The 16,386-nt window shown below is 47.2% G+C and overlaps 1 protein-coding gene across 3 annotated transcripts in view; it reads left to right on the top strand.

Moving 5' to 3' along the window:
- POMT2 (protein O-mannosyltransferase 2) overlaps positions 1 to 15,694 on the top strand; it is a 59,395-nt gene extending 43,701 nt beyond the window's left edge. For all 3 annotated transcript variants that reach the window (XM_023546412.2, XM_010588770.3, XM_003408790.4), the window contains 11 exons: positions 765 to 834; positions 2,831 to 2,909; positions 4,046 to 4,197; positions 4,631 to 4,722; positions 5,851 to 5,927; positions 9,199 to 9,270; positions 9,570 to 9,629; positions 9,724 to 9,829; positions 11,876 to 12,016; positions 12,206 to 12,320; positions 13,296 to 15,694. In XM_023546412.2, the coding sequence (XP_023402180.2) occupies positions 765 to 834; positions 2,831 to 2,909; positions 4,046 to 4,197; positions 4,631 to 4,722; positions 5,851 to 5,927; positions 9,199 to 9,270; positions 9,570 to 9,629; positions 9,724 to 9,829; positions 11,876 to 12,016; positions 12,206 to 12,320; positions 13,296 to 13,401 (1,070 nt within the window). In that variant the 3' untranslated portion in view covers positions 13,402 to 15,694. The remainder of the gene's footprint in view (positions 1 to 764; positions 835 to 2,830; positions 2,910 to 4,045; positions 4,198 to 4,630; positions 4,723 to 5,850; positions 5,928 to 9,198; positions 9,271 to 9,569; positions 9,630 to 9,723; positions 9,830 to 11,875; positions 12,017 to 12,205; positions 12,321 to 13,295) is intronic.
- Positions 15,695 to 16,386: the final 692 nt, after the last annotated feature.

The following is a 16,386-nucleotide window of genomic DNA, read 5'->3' as shown; positions in this document are numbered from 1 at the left end:
GTGAACAATTTTACATAGATTTTTGATGAGGTGAAATCGTTCACTACATATTAGTAAGTAAGCATAAGTAAGCCCGTATTTGCCTTGCTTACCGGGTCATCCGCCCCCGTCAGGGAACATAACTTTGAAAACAGGCTTTGATTCTGTTGGAAGGTGCTTTGGGGCTGGGAGAGAAACAGATGCCAGCCATATCTAGAAGCAGAATCTTTGATGTGGTAAAAAAATGGGAAATTGTTCACTACAGATGATCTAATAAGCAAAGTAAGCACCGTGCTCACCTTGCCTGTTGGATGATCCGCCCCTGCCTGTCAGATAAAGGCCAATTTCCCTAGCCTAGCATCTACAGTCTGGCCCTGCTTGTTGTTCACCACCCTCATCACCTATTCCTACTGTCCTTCCTGGCCGACCCATCTGGCCATAAGAAACCATTTGCCATTGACCAAATGAGTTTTGTTCTTTCATAGGTGTGTGCCTTTGCCCCACTTGTTCACCTGACACAATTCTCCCCCTTCCTTAAAGTCATTTCAAGCACCATTTCTGGAACACCCTTTTCTAATCCTCTGAGGCAGTTAGGTGCCCTTCCTCTTTGATCTCACATCACTCTGTTAGTACCTCTAGCACTTACTACCAAACCAAAAACCAGATCCATTGCAGTCAAGTCGATTCTGACTCGTACTATCATCGTTTGATTACTAGTAGGCTGTCAGTTAATACTGTGCTAATGAATGAATGATTTCAGGTATCAATGCTTGTTTTCTCGGCAGATCCCCTAGATCCTTCATTGCCAGTGGAGTTTGTGAGACATGGAGACATCATTCGACTAGAACACAAAGAGTAAGTAAATTTGCTGTTTGAGGTAAATGAGTAGACTAGGCCCCAAGGGTGGGGAGTTCTTTTAAGCTAGAGATAAATAGAAGTGAAATTTGGATGAGGATCTAGTAAAGAGAACAAGGCTGCTGTGCTAAAATGGGAGAACCATTTTATGAGGATTGGTGACATTAGCAGGCCACCTTTGCCTATTCTGGTTTTGGGGAGCTTTGAACTTTGAGGGTGCCTTTCAGTTTCCCTTTTGCTAGAGAAAAAAAAATTGAGTTTATTGGAGCTTCTTAAGTGGCTACCTTTAGAAAGATCTGGGAGTCTCTTTCCATGAATATGACAAGTTAGTTTATTTAATTAATGTCCTCACCAAGAATGCCGGGATAATATAAAAGCATCTTTTTTTTTTTTTTTAAGTTTTTATTGTGCTTTAAGTGAAAGTTTACAAATCAAGTTGGATTCTCATACAAAAAATTACAAACACCTTGCTATATACTCCTAATTGCTCTCCCTCTAATGAGACAGCACACTCCTTCCCTCCAGGCTCTCTTTTCATGTCTATTTGGCCAGCTTCTGACTCCCTCTACCCTCTCATCTCCCCTTCAGTCAGGAGATGCCAACATAGTCTCATGTGTCTACTTGATCAAGAAGCTTAAAAGCATTAGAGAGCTGACAAGATAGTATGGAGTTACCAGGCCAAAATTTAAGTGAAAGGGGAAATTCAGAGAAAAAAATGGGACACTGGAACCACTTTTGCCTTGATCCCACAATCTTGAGTTTTGATTCTTTATTTAGACTGCCTCTTGAGAGGAGGGATTTCAAAGTCAAAGCTCTAGGCTTACCCAAAGTGGTAAATTTAATGTGATCTTCCCCCCATATTTGGAACCCCAAAAGGCCACATCTTCAGGGTATGGATGAACTAGAAGTAAATCTGCCCTATCCACCTATCTCCAGGGAAAGTTACTTTGGTATTGAGAAGTGGGCAGGAGACTATCCCTAGTTCTTGAGAAGTTGTAGCTACCAGTTGGTCCTCACATGGATTTGTAGCCTAAGCTCCTATCAACTGCATGGTCTCAACATTTTCAAGCTGCGCATTTAAATTAATATGATCCTAGACTGGCAGTGCCTCCTAGGTGCCTGGCTAAACACAAATGCAAATCCTCCTTTGGGGATGACATTGTCACCCATTCCCAGAAATAGTTTTTCAGCAACAACGAAGAGTACACAGTAAAAATGACTAAGTACACAAGGAAATAGCGCAGGAGCCAGCAGAAAAAATGGACAGTAGAAGTAGCTTTGCAAAGATTTCATGTACTGGAATTACCAGACACAGATTTAAAAAACTCATGGCTGTATGTGTATAGAAAAAAGATTAGCAGTGGTTTTCGTAGCCAGGGATTGTGGATGCTGGTCAATGTTATTTTATTATCACCAAATATATCTTACCAATAAACAAAATAACATTTTTACAATGAACATTTTTTACTTATATGATACAGACAAAAGTAAGTTATTATAAAAATCAAAATAAATAAAAGCTAAACCTTCCGCCCTGCCACAGATCCCCACTTCAAAAAACTGGTGATGGGAGTAGACTGGGAGTGGGGAGGTTTGCCTGCCTGAGGATGCATGTAGATTGGGAGGTGTAATTTCTTTTCTCCCCAAACCTGCCTCAACAGTCAGCCTAGCAGAGTGCTTCAAAGCCACCAAATGTGTGAAAGCTGCCTCCCACCCCCACCCCACCCCCACCTGAAGGCAGCCCCTTTCTTGGAATGTAGTCCAGTACTCTTACCATCTGTCCCTCCCGATTTTGGCTCTTCTCCAGTTCCCTGAATATTTTTTGTGAGTAACTAGGCAAGAAGTTCCTGATATGTTGTATTTCATAGTTTAAATTTTAATTTTCCTTATCCTGATAGCTGACTCTGAATATTCTTGGTAAAAGAAGCAGCATTGTACATCTCACTCTTTTCCTCACCATAACTCCAGAGAATCACTTCTCTCTTTTAAATTTCAGGACTTCACGGAACTTGCACAGTCACTATCATGAGGCACCCCTGACCCGGAAGCACTATCAGGTCACTGGCTATGGCATAGTAAGTGAGCAATCAAGGTGTGAACAGGGTGTAAAAAATTGTGGGTCCTGGCTCAGGGCCATGTGTCAGAACAGTCTCCCCAGAATTCTGGAATGTTCCTAAGGATTGGAGGCTGCACAGCAATGCTAACATTTGGGAGCTTTTGGCTAGGCTTGCTGTGAGAAAAGCAACCTATGTGATCTATCTGTCCTCATCTCATTTCTCCCATAATAACTATGCCATTTATATATTCTGACACTTAATAAATGTCACATAGGAATACTGTTTGGGTTCCTTTTAAAAATCGCATGGGCCATAGAAGCCAAGGGCCTCCAATATGGCCCCAGATGAATATGTAAATTTATCCTTTGCCAGATCCCAAATTCTCATTGGCTTTATTTTTAAGCATCACTTCCCTGATCTGCAGAGGGGCGTTATCCACGTGAATTTTGAATTTTTACTGCCTCAGGAAGATGCGGTTAATAGAGGAAGCTCTATGAGTACTTATGGCTTCTGGAGTAATTTGAAGACAAAGACTAGTGGGAAACTGTTTATGACTGTTAGCTACATCTCCTTCCAAGGGCTTTGACGCTTCAATAAAGATTCTGGGTTCCATAAGGTAGATTTCCCAACCCTTTTTCTATTTACTTGTCCCATATTGTACTAGAGCCAAGACTCTTTTTCTTGCGTGCATCTCCTGAAAAGAATTAGACACAACTATCTTAATTTTTAAAGCACAACACCCAGGCCAGACTTTTCTGGCTTAGATGAGTAAGTGTCCAGATGGCCACAGTAATGGATGTAAATGGCCCAAATTTATCTCTGTTGGCTCAGGCTGGTGTCTTGAGTTTGATGGTTTAAAAGGAGAAACGTATTTAGAACTTAAGTTCCAGTCTTATGAAGTGAAGAATTGGACTTCTGGCTGTAGAAGTTATACTGCCCTTCTTGGGTATAATAATGATTGCTGGGCAGTATTAATTACTTGGGATAATTACGTGGCCCGCTTCTTCCCTTCCCACCGCATTCATGGAGACTGGTTCAGATTGCTTTGGTCTTTGACCTTTATAACGTGGGGGCATCTTAAAGTTGCCTATGCTTTGACCATCTTCTTTTTCTGACACCTCTTCTCTAAAGTCGTCTTGCTTTCACTGTGGCAGAATGGGACAGGGGACTCAAATGATTTCTGGCGGATTGAGGTTGTAAACAGAAAATTTGGAAACCGGATCAAAGTGCTGAGAAGTCGAATTCGCCTTATCCATCTGGTCACAGGTTGTGTCCTGGGCTCCTCAGGAAAGGTCCTGCCCAAGTGGTAAGTCTTTGGGGTCTTGAAGTACCCGTAAAGGCTCATGCAAATGAAAGTTTCTGGGAGTATACCAGAAGCTTCCATCTCCCAATGATCAGTGTTCATCTCATGTTTGTTCTTAGTGGTAGATGGAGGGGAAAAAATCATCAGGTATGTACAGAGCACAGAACTCCAGGGTAGCTTTGGTGTTTTATGTGTTCTGATACTTGAACATTTGTACATCCAGTTTGTGGTAATAACTCACTGGGTCTATGTCTCTTTCTAAATGGGAATATGGTATTCTAGGCTCTTCCTAGGATAGTTAGGATACACAAGTAAGAGGTTGGAAAAAGAAGAGTCACTGGGTTGAAAAGAGAAAGATTCCGTAGGTTTAAAGGCAGTAGATAAACTCTTGGTGGATTTCTGATCTCCTAAGGAACATGGTGACTGCTTTTCATAGGGGCTGGGAGCAGTTGGAAGTTACTTGCACTCCATACCTGAAGGAGACCCTCAACTCTATCTGGAATGTGGAGGACCATTTTAATCCCAAATGTGAGTGAGATCACTTCCTTGGCTGGCTGACAGGAAACATAAGTAAACCATGTTTTAGAGAAATAAACCTTCATAGACTCTGTTGCCACTTCTTATCATTGCCACTTTCTTCTTCGTCTTTTAAATCTAATCTCTTCCTATAAGTTGTCTGTACCTAGATAAGCCAGCTCCTTTTTCTCCTCATCTACTCTCTCCTTAAACTCTTTTCCCTAAAGTGGCCAAGGATCTCACTTGGGGCCAGGGCTAGCTGCCTCTCCTCATTTTCCTGGCCTCTCACTGTATTTGACTCTTCTCCTCCTTGCTGCCTGAATACAGGTCCATCCGTCCCGTTTCCTTCTGGATTCTTCTATCTCCTGAACCATGGGTACCCCAGCCCCACTCCCACCCCCACCCCCAAGGCTTAGAGCAGACAGGTATTTCCCTTTATCCCCTTGTATAGAGTTCCATCTTTCCCTACCTCCAGCCAACACTTTTACAGAAAGCAATGTCCACAGCCCTGATCTGACCCCTACGTCTATATGCCCAGGCTCCACTTTGACACTTTCACTTCAGTGTCATCTTCAACTCAATAAGTCTTTGGATTCATCATCTGTCCTCCTAAGTTAACCCCTTCCTCATGCTTGATTTCTTCTTGTCTCCATGGCTCCTACTTTGTTCTTCTTACCTCCTAATCTAGCCAAACCAACTAACTGATTCAACAAACTAAACGACTCTTTACTGAGTGTGCCAGGAACCTTGCAGGGCCCTGGGGATGTGTTGTTGAATGAGATAGACTGTGAAGTCCCTGTCCTCACAGACCTTTGGCCTAATACGACCGAGCAGCATTTGAGCCAGTATCAAAGTGAAGGCTGACAGTGTCGAGAGCTGTGGGAGCACCAAGGCAGGGAGGCCTTGTCATCTGCTTCCTCTGTATTTCTCACAGTGTCCAAGGAGTGTTTAATACAAGTGGGATAAATGATCAAGGATTGGGCCAATCTTTTGTCCATCTCCTCAACTCTCACCTACCTGTTAGTCACCTGGTCAGGAAGGCTACCGTTGGACTCTGGTGGGAATGTGGATGCAATGAACAGACAGACTGTGAGGTGATAATATACGACAAAGGCTTTCTCCTGTCATTTCTTTTTCCAGTGCCAAACATCAGCCTGGACGTGCTGAAGCCCAGTTTTCCTGAGATCTTGCTGGAGTCCCACATGGTCATGCTCCGGGTACTGTGGCCCTTCCCATGCTGCAGGCTTCTCTAAGCTCTTAAAAACCAAACCCCATGCCATCGAATTGATTATGACTCATAGCGACCCTATAGTCTTAAGCTCTTGGGCGTCCATAAATTTGGCTCACAATTCAAGAGCCATGGTTTAGATCCACTGCCCCCTTGTGGAGAACTTTGAAAGTGTCTTCATTTACTGGTTTACTTGATCCTCAAAGACATCATTTCACTTATCACAGAATGATGACGATGGTGATGATAACAGTGATACCAATGAAAATTTATACTGCTCTTGTGTGACAAGCACTGCTCTAAGCATTGTATATATATTCATTCATTTAATACTTATTACGAACCTATGAATATTTTTATTATCCCCAGCTTACAGATGAGGGAACAGAGGCACAGAGAGTTTAAGGAACTTGCCCAGCTAAGTGTAAGAGGTAGATCCAGGCTTCAAATCCAGCGTGACAGGCTTTCAGAGTCACTACTAAGTTACCACTACACTCCTCTGTCTCGAAGCACTGAAAATCATAGTGCTCTTGGTAGACTATCATGAAACACTGATACTTCATTCTATCATACGAAATTGGGATCAATTTTATTGGTAGGTAATCTAAGGACCCCTGGTGGTGCAATGGTTAAGCGCTCAGCTACTAACCAATTCAAACCTGTCAATGGCTCCGAGGGAGAAAAGACCTGGCATCTTCTCCTGAAAAATTACAGCCTGGGAAACCCTACGGGGCAGTTCTACTCTGTCCTATAGGGTCTCTATAAGTTGGAATCGACTTGACGGCACACAACAACAAATCTAAGTGTATCTTTTTATGCAGCATAAAATCCCAACCACGAGCCCACTCATGTTCCCAGAGAGAAACAAACTATTTAGAAGGCATGGTTGATTCTTTTAAGCTTTTCTAAGACTTGTTGTTTGACCTCTCTCTGTCCTTTTGTCACCTGCTATTGCTCAGTAGCTGACAAGCAGTCATAGCATCAAAGATTTAAGAACAATTGAGAAAGGGAAAAATTTAAATTGGGAGAACTCTATCCATTACCTTAAATTCATTAGCCATAAATTGGGGAAGGTGCTAGTCTGGTGTGGGTGAAGCCCCTAATCTGACTTATGGGAACTCAGTGTTCTGTAGGAAAGGTGTTTAAGAACCACTGGATCGCAAGCATGATTTTCATTCCACCCCAATGGCTCCAGGGAGGTGTATCATTGGTATTTTCCCTCTGGTGAGCCACTGTCAGATGGGCTTTTCTAGAAGCGGTTATGCAAGCAGTGCTCAGTAAATATAGTGGGCTTATTTCACCAGATTAAATAAAAAATTCATATTTTGTCATTTCTGCACATTGAAAGGTGATGCGTTGACATTAAGCAGTCTCTGGGTCACTTCTTGTCTGACTCTCTGCTTGTAGCTGTCACTATGGCCTGATGACACAGCTCTTTTGAATATCTACCTGTCAGTCATAATAGCATTCTAGGTCTGGATAGAATTTTAACACTAAGTCTAAAGAATTTCATTTTTTTTTTCCTTCATTATCTAAAAAAAAAGAGGTAGAGACAAAGAAGAAATGGGACATTAGAGACTTTCTTATTTAACTGATATGGAGTCAAGGAGGGAGAGAGCACAAAAGTGAGTCCCAATGACAGAAACTGCAGGGAGAGTGCTCTCCTGCAAATTGAGTGGAGGGCCTGAGGTCTGGATGGAGAAGGCTGGCTTGCCTGGTGAGCTTAGCTGGAAGGAGCCCACTCTAGATTTTAAGCATAGAGAACAACTTACAGATGTATATGCCTATAAAGGCTATAGAATGCTTCCTCCTTCCATCTCTTGGTTTAGTAAAGGTGCTGAATTTCTCAGTTTAATGTAGTCAGTAGGACCCTTGGCTTATTATAGCTCTGACTGGAGTCCCCAAGTTTGGGACTGAGCTGTATGGCTTGAAGGAATTGATTTCCCTCAGCAGCAACTCCAGTGTTCTAGAGTGATTCCTTCCTCGTTCTGAGACCCTTCAGGTGGCCATAGTGGTTTGGGGGCTGTGCCCCTTTGTGTCTGACACCCCCATGGCACTTTTGACCCTGGGAGCAACCCAGCATCATAGGGATGCCTACTAACTATTCCCAACCCCTCAGGGGGTTGGATTAGTAAGGCACTGGGTGGCAATTCACTTAACCAGACTTTCTAGATCTTTCTTGGGCTCCATCAGTGGCTCTCTCAACCTAGGCCAATTAATTTTGCCTTCCAGGGAACATTTGGCAATGTCTGAACACATTTTTGGCTGTTAGAACTGAGGGGTGGGGGATGTGCTGCTGGCATCTAGTGAGGAGAGGCCGGGAATGCCAAACATCCCACACTGCACAGGACAGCCCTCACAACCAAGACTTATCCAGCCGAAAATATCCATAATGCTGAGGTGGAGAAACCCTGACCTACCTCTTAGCACCTTACTCCCCTTCTAGGGAAATGCCCTCTCAGATTGTCCTGATGATGAGGCTGAGACCAGTCCTGTGGTTAGTGTCTGGGATCCTGGTGCTGTTCCTTCTTGCCACGTAGAAACAGGCTGCTGAATTAGAGGGCTGTGTCTGGGCTACAGTATGCATCTCAGCAGGCGTAGTGTCAGCCAAGGGTGATAGTGTGTTCCTGGAGGGCAAAATAAACTTTCCGCTTTTTACGTGTAAAGCACAGGCATCTGTACGGTACATAAATAGATGTACAGTATAGCCTGGTATTAAAATTTTATGGGGAGGTGTAGGGGAAAAATGTCTAAAAAGGCTCCTGGGGAGGGGAGGGCAGTCATGAAAAGAAAAAAAAAAAAGTCAAGGAACACTGGCCTGAAGTAATGTTTTCCAAGTCCGGGCCCTCTTCAGAGTTTCCCGGTTTCTGTTTGAAATTGGCCTCTCACACCCCACTTACCCCCTTCTTGACACCTTATCCTTGGCCTGGAAGATGGGTATGTTTTCTGTGCCCATGGGAGATAGGTCCCTCATTCCCTGTTGTCATCTTTGTCTCAAGCTTCGAAGGTCCGAATGGCCGGTCTCTGCTGGGAAATGGAGGCCTGCTTGTTTGGGGGAAATAAGGCGATTGTTGTAGGCAGGCTGGCAGGCTGGGAATGAGCACCTGATTTTCTTACAAAGGAGGGAGGGGAGAGAGGGTGGCTCTGACACTTGGCCACATATCAGAGATATTTGGCCTCCCATTTCTGCCAGCCTTGTAGGTCTCTGTCTAATGTCCTTGTTTTTTTTTTTTTTTTTTTTTTTTGCCACCATCCTGCAGGGGAACAATGGCCTCAAACCCAAGGATAATGACTTCACATCCAAGCCCTGGCACTGGCCTATCAACTACCAGGTAGGGCCCGAGGTTAGAGCTCCTCCCAGGAAATGGAGACAAGAAGGAGACCATTGAGATTTGGGGCGGAGGGGAGATGTGCTGGAGTGGACAGATGAGTGTGGGATGGGTTGGCCAGAGACAGGGCTCTGTTTTCTGATTCTGACCCAGCCTTCCCATAGAGCTCATGTAGAATTTGCACTTTCTGAGCCTCTGCCCCAACCTTCCTGTCTGGAAGGTGACCAGTTTCCCTCCCCTTGGAGGAATGAGGACTGGGATGAGCTAGACCCTGGATCAGCAACGTATTCTCTGCCCCACAGGGCCTGCGCTTCTCAGGTATCAATGACACGGACTTCCGAGTCTATCTGCTTGGCAACCCAGTGAGTGCCCTGTGCCTTCCGATTTTGGCCTCAAGCATTTGCCTGCGGAGAGCCGCTGCTGTCCTCTCATCCTTCTGTTCTCATTTCCACACAGGTGGTTTGGTGGCTGAACCTTTTGAGCATTGCCCTCTACCTCCTCACAGGGAGCTTCACTGCTGTGGCTCTGCAAAGAGGGGTCCACCTGCCAGCGGAGGTGGAAGGTCAGGTTCCTGGGCCATCCCTCCCCTGATCTGGCCACTGGCATGATACCTACACTCCTGGGGGAGGGCTGGCCGGCCTGCGAAGAGGGCGTCCTTTGCCTTCACTGCCCTCCTCTCCCTTCTCCTTTGCTCTTAAAAGCTAACAGTCAACAAATGCCCAAGTGCTGTGTTAAGCATGTTACATCCTCCCAACAACCCTATAGGATAAGATATTATTACCCACATTGTATGGATTAGGAAATGAAAGCAAAAGAGGTTAAGGAACTTGTCCTACGACATATATCTTGCTAGTAAGTAATAGAGCTGAGGATGGAATCCATAGTCTGACTTCGGAGCCTTCACTTTTTCTTTTTTTAAATAATATTTTATTGTGTTTTAGGTGAAAGCTACGCAGAAATTAGGTCCCCCTTTAACTATTTTTATACAAATTGTTCCATGCCATCGGTTACAGTTTTTACAATGCGTCAGCATTCTCATTATTTCCATTCTGTTTGTTCTGTTTCCATTGATCTAGCTTCACTTCGCCTCCTTGCCTTCTCATCTCTGCTTTTGAGTAAATGTTGACCATGTGGTCTCATATAGTTGATTGTTTAAAGGAGCACATTACTCACGGGTGACATCGTTTATTTTATAAGCCAATCTATTATTTGGCTGAAAGGTGACCTACAGAAATAGCTTCAATTCCAAGTTCAAAGGTATCTTAGGGCAATAGTCTCAAAGGTTCCTCTAGTCTCTGTCGGTCCAGTATGTCTGGCCTTTTTTAGGAATTTGAGTTTTGTTCTACATTTATCTCCCATCCTATCCGGGACCTTCTGTTGTGTCCCTGGTCAGAATGGTGGGTAGTGGTAGCCAGGCACCATCTAGTTCTTCTGGTTTCAGTTTAGAAGAGGCTGTGGTATGTGGGCTATTAGTCCCGTGGACTGGTTTTTTCTCTGAGCCTTTGATTTCCTTCATTCTCTTTTGATCCATAGGAGTAGAGACCAATAATTGTATTTTAGATGGCTGCTGTCAAGCTTATAAGACCCCAGATGCTGTTTACCAAACTAGGGTGTAGAACATCATCTTTGTGAACTATGTTATGCCAGCTGACTAAGCCGTCCCCCAAGACTATGGTCTCAAGCCCCTTGACCCAGTACACGAATCCAGCGAGTTGTTCGGATGTGTCTAGGAAGTCTCCATAACTGTGCCCCCTCTGTGGTTTGTTATATATGTGGGTATATATGCAGTACATACAAGCACATATATACTTATGCCTACAGATTCACCTATACACACACGTGCATTTACTCGGATGGGCCTTCCTATACACATATATATATATCCATATCTACCTATGTAACCACACAGGTTTTTTGGTCATTTTTACAAAATTGTATATGCGATAGCATTTACCGAAATTGTCCCTCAGACCCTTCACTTTTACCTATATGCTATATACAGAGCTGTCCATCTTTTTTCTTCTGCCCCTTCCTTGTTCCAAGGTCCTGTTCTCTAGTGGGGCAGAGAGGAGCCCCAGAGCACATGTGTGGGTTCCCATCCTAGTGCTGCTCCTGGTAACTTTAGTGGCTAGACTGTAGACCACAGCGTCTGAGAAATCGCTCATAGTCCCAGACATGCCCCCCTGCCCCACCTCTGTCCTCATCTCTGCCCCCCACCTATACCCCTGTCTGCCACTAAAAAGGCCTGTGGGGCAGCGAAGAAGCAGGGGTTGGAGGCAGTGAGGGAAGCTGTCAGTAGGGTATGTAGGATTATGGTTTCTGTAGAGTCTGGGCTGCCTCCTGCTGGTGTCGAGTGCCTCTGCCATTGGTGTCGAGACCTCAGCAGTTAGGTCTTGACCAGGGCTTTCAAGATCCAGCAGCTCCAGGTCTGCTGCTCTTCAAGTTGCTGTAGGGTTGTTCGTGTTGGGCCAGATGAGGGAATGAGAGACCCAGCTCGGCGATACGGCTTACTCAAGGCCGCACAGCAAGGAAGAGGCAGAGTGGCCTAGAGCCCAGGACCTCTGGCCTTTTGTGTCCTCTGACTGGGACTGTGCTGCTTGGGATCCAGGGCTGTCCCAGGTCCTGCTACGAGGAGGCGGTCAGGCCCTGCTTGGCTGGGTGCTCCATTACTTCCCGTTCTTCTTGATGGGCCGGATCCTTTACTTCCACCACTACTTCCCAGCCATGCTCTTCTCCAGCATGTTGACAGGTCAGTGCTGCCACCTGGATTTGGGTAATAAATATGGCGGTGGGGGTGGAGGTGGGGGGAAGAGGCTACCATGGAGCCGCAGAGCTGACAGCCAATCTTTCTCCTTCCCTGACGTGGGGTGGTTCCTTTCTGTTGCACCCCCAGAGTCATTCTCTGACAGGCTGGTAGGGTTTCTCTTCTCTTCCCTAGGGATTCTGTGGGACACGCTCCTGCGGCTCTGTGCCTGGCGCCTGGCCCCCTCCTCCCTGGCCAGGGGCATCCATGTAGGGGGAATCCTGAGCCTGCTCCTGGGAACTGCCTACAGGTGAGCAGTCCCTCCCCCCATGCACTCAGGGGTGCATCAGCCCTGGATGCATTTTGGAATCATCTGGGGCGCTTAAAACATACCAGAGATGCTGTTCAGTTGGGCTCAGGTGGAGCCCAGTTACCGCAGTTGTAAAATCTCCCCCCCGAAACCCACTGCCGTCAAGTTGATTCCGACTCAGAACAACCCTACAGGACAGAGTAGAACCGCCCCATAGGGTTTCCAAGGCTGTAACCTTTACAGAAGCAGACTGCCACATCTTTCTTCTGCGGAGCAGCTGGTGAATATGAACCACCAACCTAAAAGCTCCCCAGGTGACCCTAATGTGCCACCAGAGCTCTGTGTTCTTACCTTCTGCCAGTGGTTCCCAGTACACCTGAAAGGGTACCCCTCTTTAGTCACAGTGGCTTCCTACCAGCACAGCACTGAGTGGGGTGAGGGAGAGAGGCTGGGCAGAGTGGGAGTGGGGTGTATGGTTGGCTCAGAATCCCTAGAAGGAGGGTATGGTTGGGAAAGCCACCCTTCCCTCCCCTCCTCCTTGCTGGCTTCCCAGATCCCCTGGTTAAGAATCCCCGATTCCTTAGGGATCAGACAGGGACAGAAAAGCATGAACAGGGAATGGTGGCGTCTTGGCTTCGAGGGTTAAAACCACATTTTAACAAACACTCTGGGCCAGGCAACCCATGACCAGACCCCTGGACTGTGTTTTTTTTTTTTTTTTTTTTTGGTAATTCCTTCCTGGTCCTCTTGGACCAGGGCTCTTTCCTTCATTGTCATTAAGCCAGCATCTAGGCTTTCCAACTACAGTATGTCCAGTGGCAAACTCAGACTGGTGTGGGGGTGGAAGGGATGCACTTTGTATGTTGAGGTCTGATGGGCTCCAGCAGGCAGGGCTGAGTTACAAACTCTAAAAGGCCCCTACCTCAGCTGAGGCCCTGGGATGCTGACAGCTCCCTTCTGAATTCTCTCTCACAGCTTCTACCTCTTCCACCCTCTGGCTTACGGGATGGTTGGCCCCCTTGCCCAGAACCCCCTCAGTCCAATGGCAGGGCTAAGGTGGCTAGAATCATGGGACTTCTGAGACTACTGGAAGGACTCCACCCTGGATCCAGGAACTGCCTGGAGACAGCCAGGTGTGGAGCCAGTCCCTGGGCCCTCTTGGCTGTGGAGGAAGCTGCCCAGGAGCCTGAGGACCTCTGCTGCCTGCCAGGACCAACTTCTAGGGGTGAACTCGGAGTGGATTTAGGCCAGCACTGGAGAGAGCCACAGCTGGCTGGGTCTGCAGCCCTGTGGAGATGCCACAGCAGGGGTGGCTGCACAGCCAAGGACAACGTCTCACAGGCCCATTTCCCTGAGTGTGTGACATGAGGGAGAATGAGTGTGCAAGAGGGTGGGTGTGAGAGTGTAGGTGTGAGGGTGCATGTGTCCATATGCCTGTGGAATGTAGACCATGTGACTGTGGACAGCTGAATGTCATAAACTCCAAGAAACAGTCCAGGGCTGCAATAATTCATTTGGTATTTCTTCATGTTGGCTTTGGTTCGGTTTGGGTTTGTAAGATCCATCAAAGGTTCTCTGACCTATAAGAGGGTCCAGGGCTGAGAGTACAGACACCACCTTGGGGTATCACCAAGGGCAGAGCAGACAGACCGTCAGTGCCTGCTGCCGTCCTTCCTGTAGACAGACAGTGCCTCTGAGCAGGAGAGCAAGCCGGCTGAGCTGCAGGACCCATCTCCCAGCTGCTTCCCCTCAAGGTTGCTGCTGGCAAGTCTCCTTTGTGGCAACTGGTGGCCAGACTTCCTGCCTGGGCCGTGTGCAGAGGACTGAGCTCCTCAGCCCTGGCTCCTCGCTCTCCGGGGATAATGTCCGACTCCCTCAGGTTGTGGGGGAACGGTATCCTAACCATGGCTGTGCTGTGTCCCCGGACCTGTGTGTCAGAGGCTGCTTCTCTGCCATCCCTTCTCCTCTGCATCAGGCCTGGCCAGGAGGACCAGGACAGATGCAGTCTACTGATTGCTGGGCGAGCCTTTGGAGACCCTTGCTAAACAGTGAGGCAGACAAGAGGGAGGGAGGGCAGGGAGTCTGTGTGGGTCTGGGCTGGGACCCCGGGGGGTGCTGGGGTATGGGCACTCAGGGCTGTCACTTGCTGGGCTTCCCCAGCTGACAGCCCCTGCTCTTTCACTCCATTGGCATTTTCCCTTCTCTGTGTCCCTATTTCTCCTCTCTTTTCCCAAAAGACTCAGAGCACCTACAAATGCATTACAGCTTCTTTTCTCGACCACTTTGATGCCCAAACAAGAAGCTCAGCACTGTTCACCTTCCATTTCCTTCCCAAATGCAAAGGATTAAGAAAACACTTGTGTCAGAACCAAACCAGCCCAAAGGCAGCCCCTCAGCCTGCATCCCTCCTCCCAGCGCACAGAGGACTGTGGTGCTTCAGGGCTTAAAGATGGATCTCTGCCACACTCCATCATCCCTCCCCTGTAGTCCCCACCAACCCTGACAAGGTCAGAGCTCTTTAGAGCATCTTCAGGAGACGGTTGCCACGGAGACTGGAAATTGGCCCCAGAGACAGGCTGTGCTACCCACTGGGTGGTGGGGAGGGAAGCTTCTGGGCCATGCTTGGAGTTCAGACCAACCGTCATTAATGTTAATAGAGGAAATGCAGCAATGTCAAAAGCAAGGCAGGCTGGTTAATTAGATCTGGGGCCTGATGACCTCCCTCTCCCAGGGCTACAGCCCTTTTGACTTCCCCCAGCAGGAAGCCCTGCCTGTGTGCTGAGTCTGGGCTGCTTGTTTAATTGCATTTGTGGAAGGGAGGGCAGCAGGGATGGAGAACCTCCGCCCACCCCTCCTCCCCACAGGTGGAGTTGATTTCTTCTGACTGGGTGGGGGCAGCCATCTGGGTAGCTCTGCTGGAGGTGGAATTCAGGAGTCTGTTCTTGGCTCTTCGTGAAAGAGGTGGCACGCAGTGCCATCCAGGAGGTGGTGGATGTTCCCTTGTGCGTTCTTTATTTCCCGATATGAACTTGTTGAAAGGGGGCAGCCACTCTGAGAGGGTGAGGCAAGGAGAAGGCTCAGGAGCCTTCTGCCCACTAATTTGGCCACACTGGGCACAAAGGGTTCCTCTGTCTCTTCCACTTCTTTCCTCCTCTTCCTCCATGCCCAGGCTGGCAGACACATCTCTGGGGACAGGGCCACATGGATTCATGTAGCTTCAAACTCTCAGGCTCTGTTATTTGGAAGGTGCTGGGGTGAGGGGCTGCTCTGAATATGGACTCCAGCCCCCAGAGATCAGCAGAAATATAACATGCCACGGACTTGCGGGTGGACGCAGAAGACACTTGTTAGTCAGCCCAACCTCCAGCCAGCTTCTTGAGCCACGTTATATATATATGTATATAAAAGGTTTCCAGAGATGATCAGAGGCCATTTAGTTTTGTAATAAATAGCTCTTGTTTTCAACACCATGTTGTTCTTGTTGTACTTAATTGAATCTGACTTGTCTTCTGGCTCCCTGAAAGGCCTCCCTAAGAAGAAGAGAATGTTTTGAGTTTAAAAACCATTCCATTGTGTCTCGTGTCTGAGGCCATTCTAATGCCAGCAGAGACCCTGGGCTGGCCCCATGAGCCTGGTTGCCCAGGGGACATTTGGGCCTTCCCATGTACGTGGTTACTTGAGCCATGTCAGTTATTATTCATTTATTTAAACTTATTCCAAAATAAGGAATATTATTTTTTCTCATTTAACTTCCCCACGCAATATAGAAAGGAGCAAGAGATAGTAACAGAGCTGTCCACTTCTGAGACAGCTGAGTGGCCCAGCATTGTAGCAACTTGCTTAACAGAGCCTCCACCCTGACAGGAGTCCTCTGTTACCAGGACTTGATGTCAAGGGTCTGCAGGAGGGAGTTGCTGACTTGAGCGTTGAACAGAAAGGTGGGGTGGGGGGGAGTAGCACCGCACTGTGAAATCCATGTCTTCTAGGCTGTCCCCCCCACCCCCAATTTAGGACTAAGGGTAACTGGGGGGGAGACAGAATGGGTCCTCTGGATCCTCAGGAGATG

The sequence above is a fragment of the Loxodonta africana genome, chromosome 10 (assembly GCF_030014295.1).
Source record: "Loxodonta africana isolate mLoxAfr1 chromosome 10, mLoxAfr1.hap2, whole genome shotgun sequence".
Taxonomy (NCBI): domain Eukaryota; kingdom Metazoa; phylum Chordata; class Mammalia; order Proboscidea; family Elephantidae; genus Loxodonta; species Loxodonta africana.
This window is presented reverse-complemented; position numbering and strand designations above follow the sequence as displayed.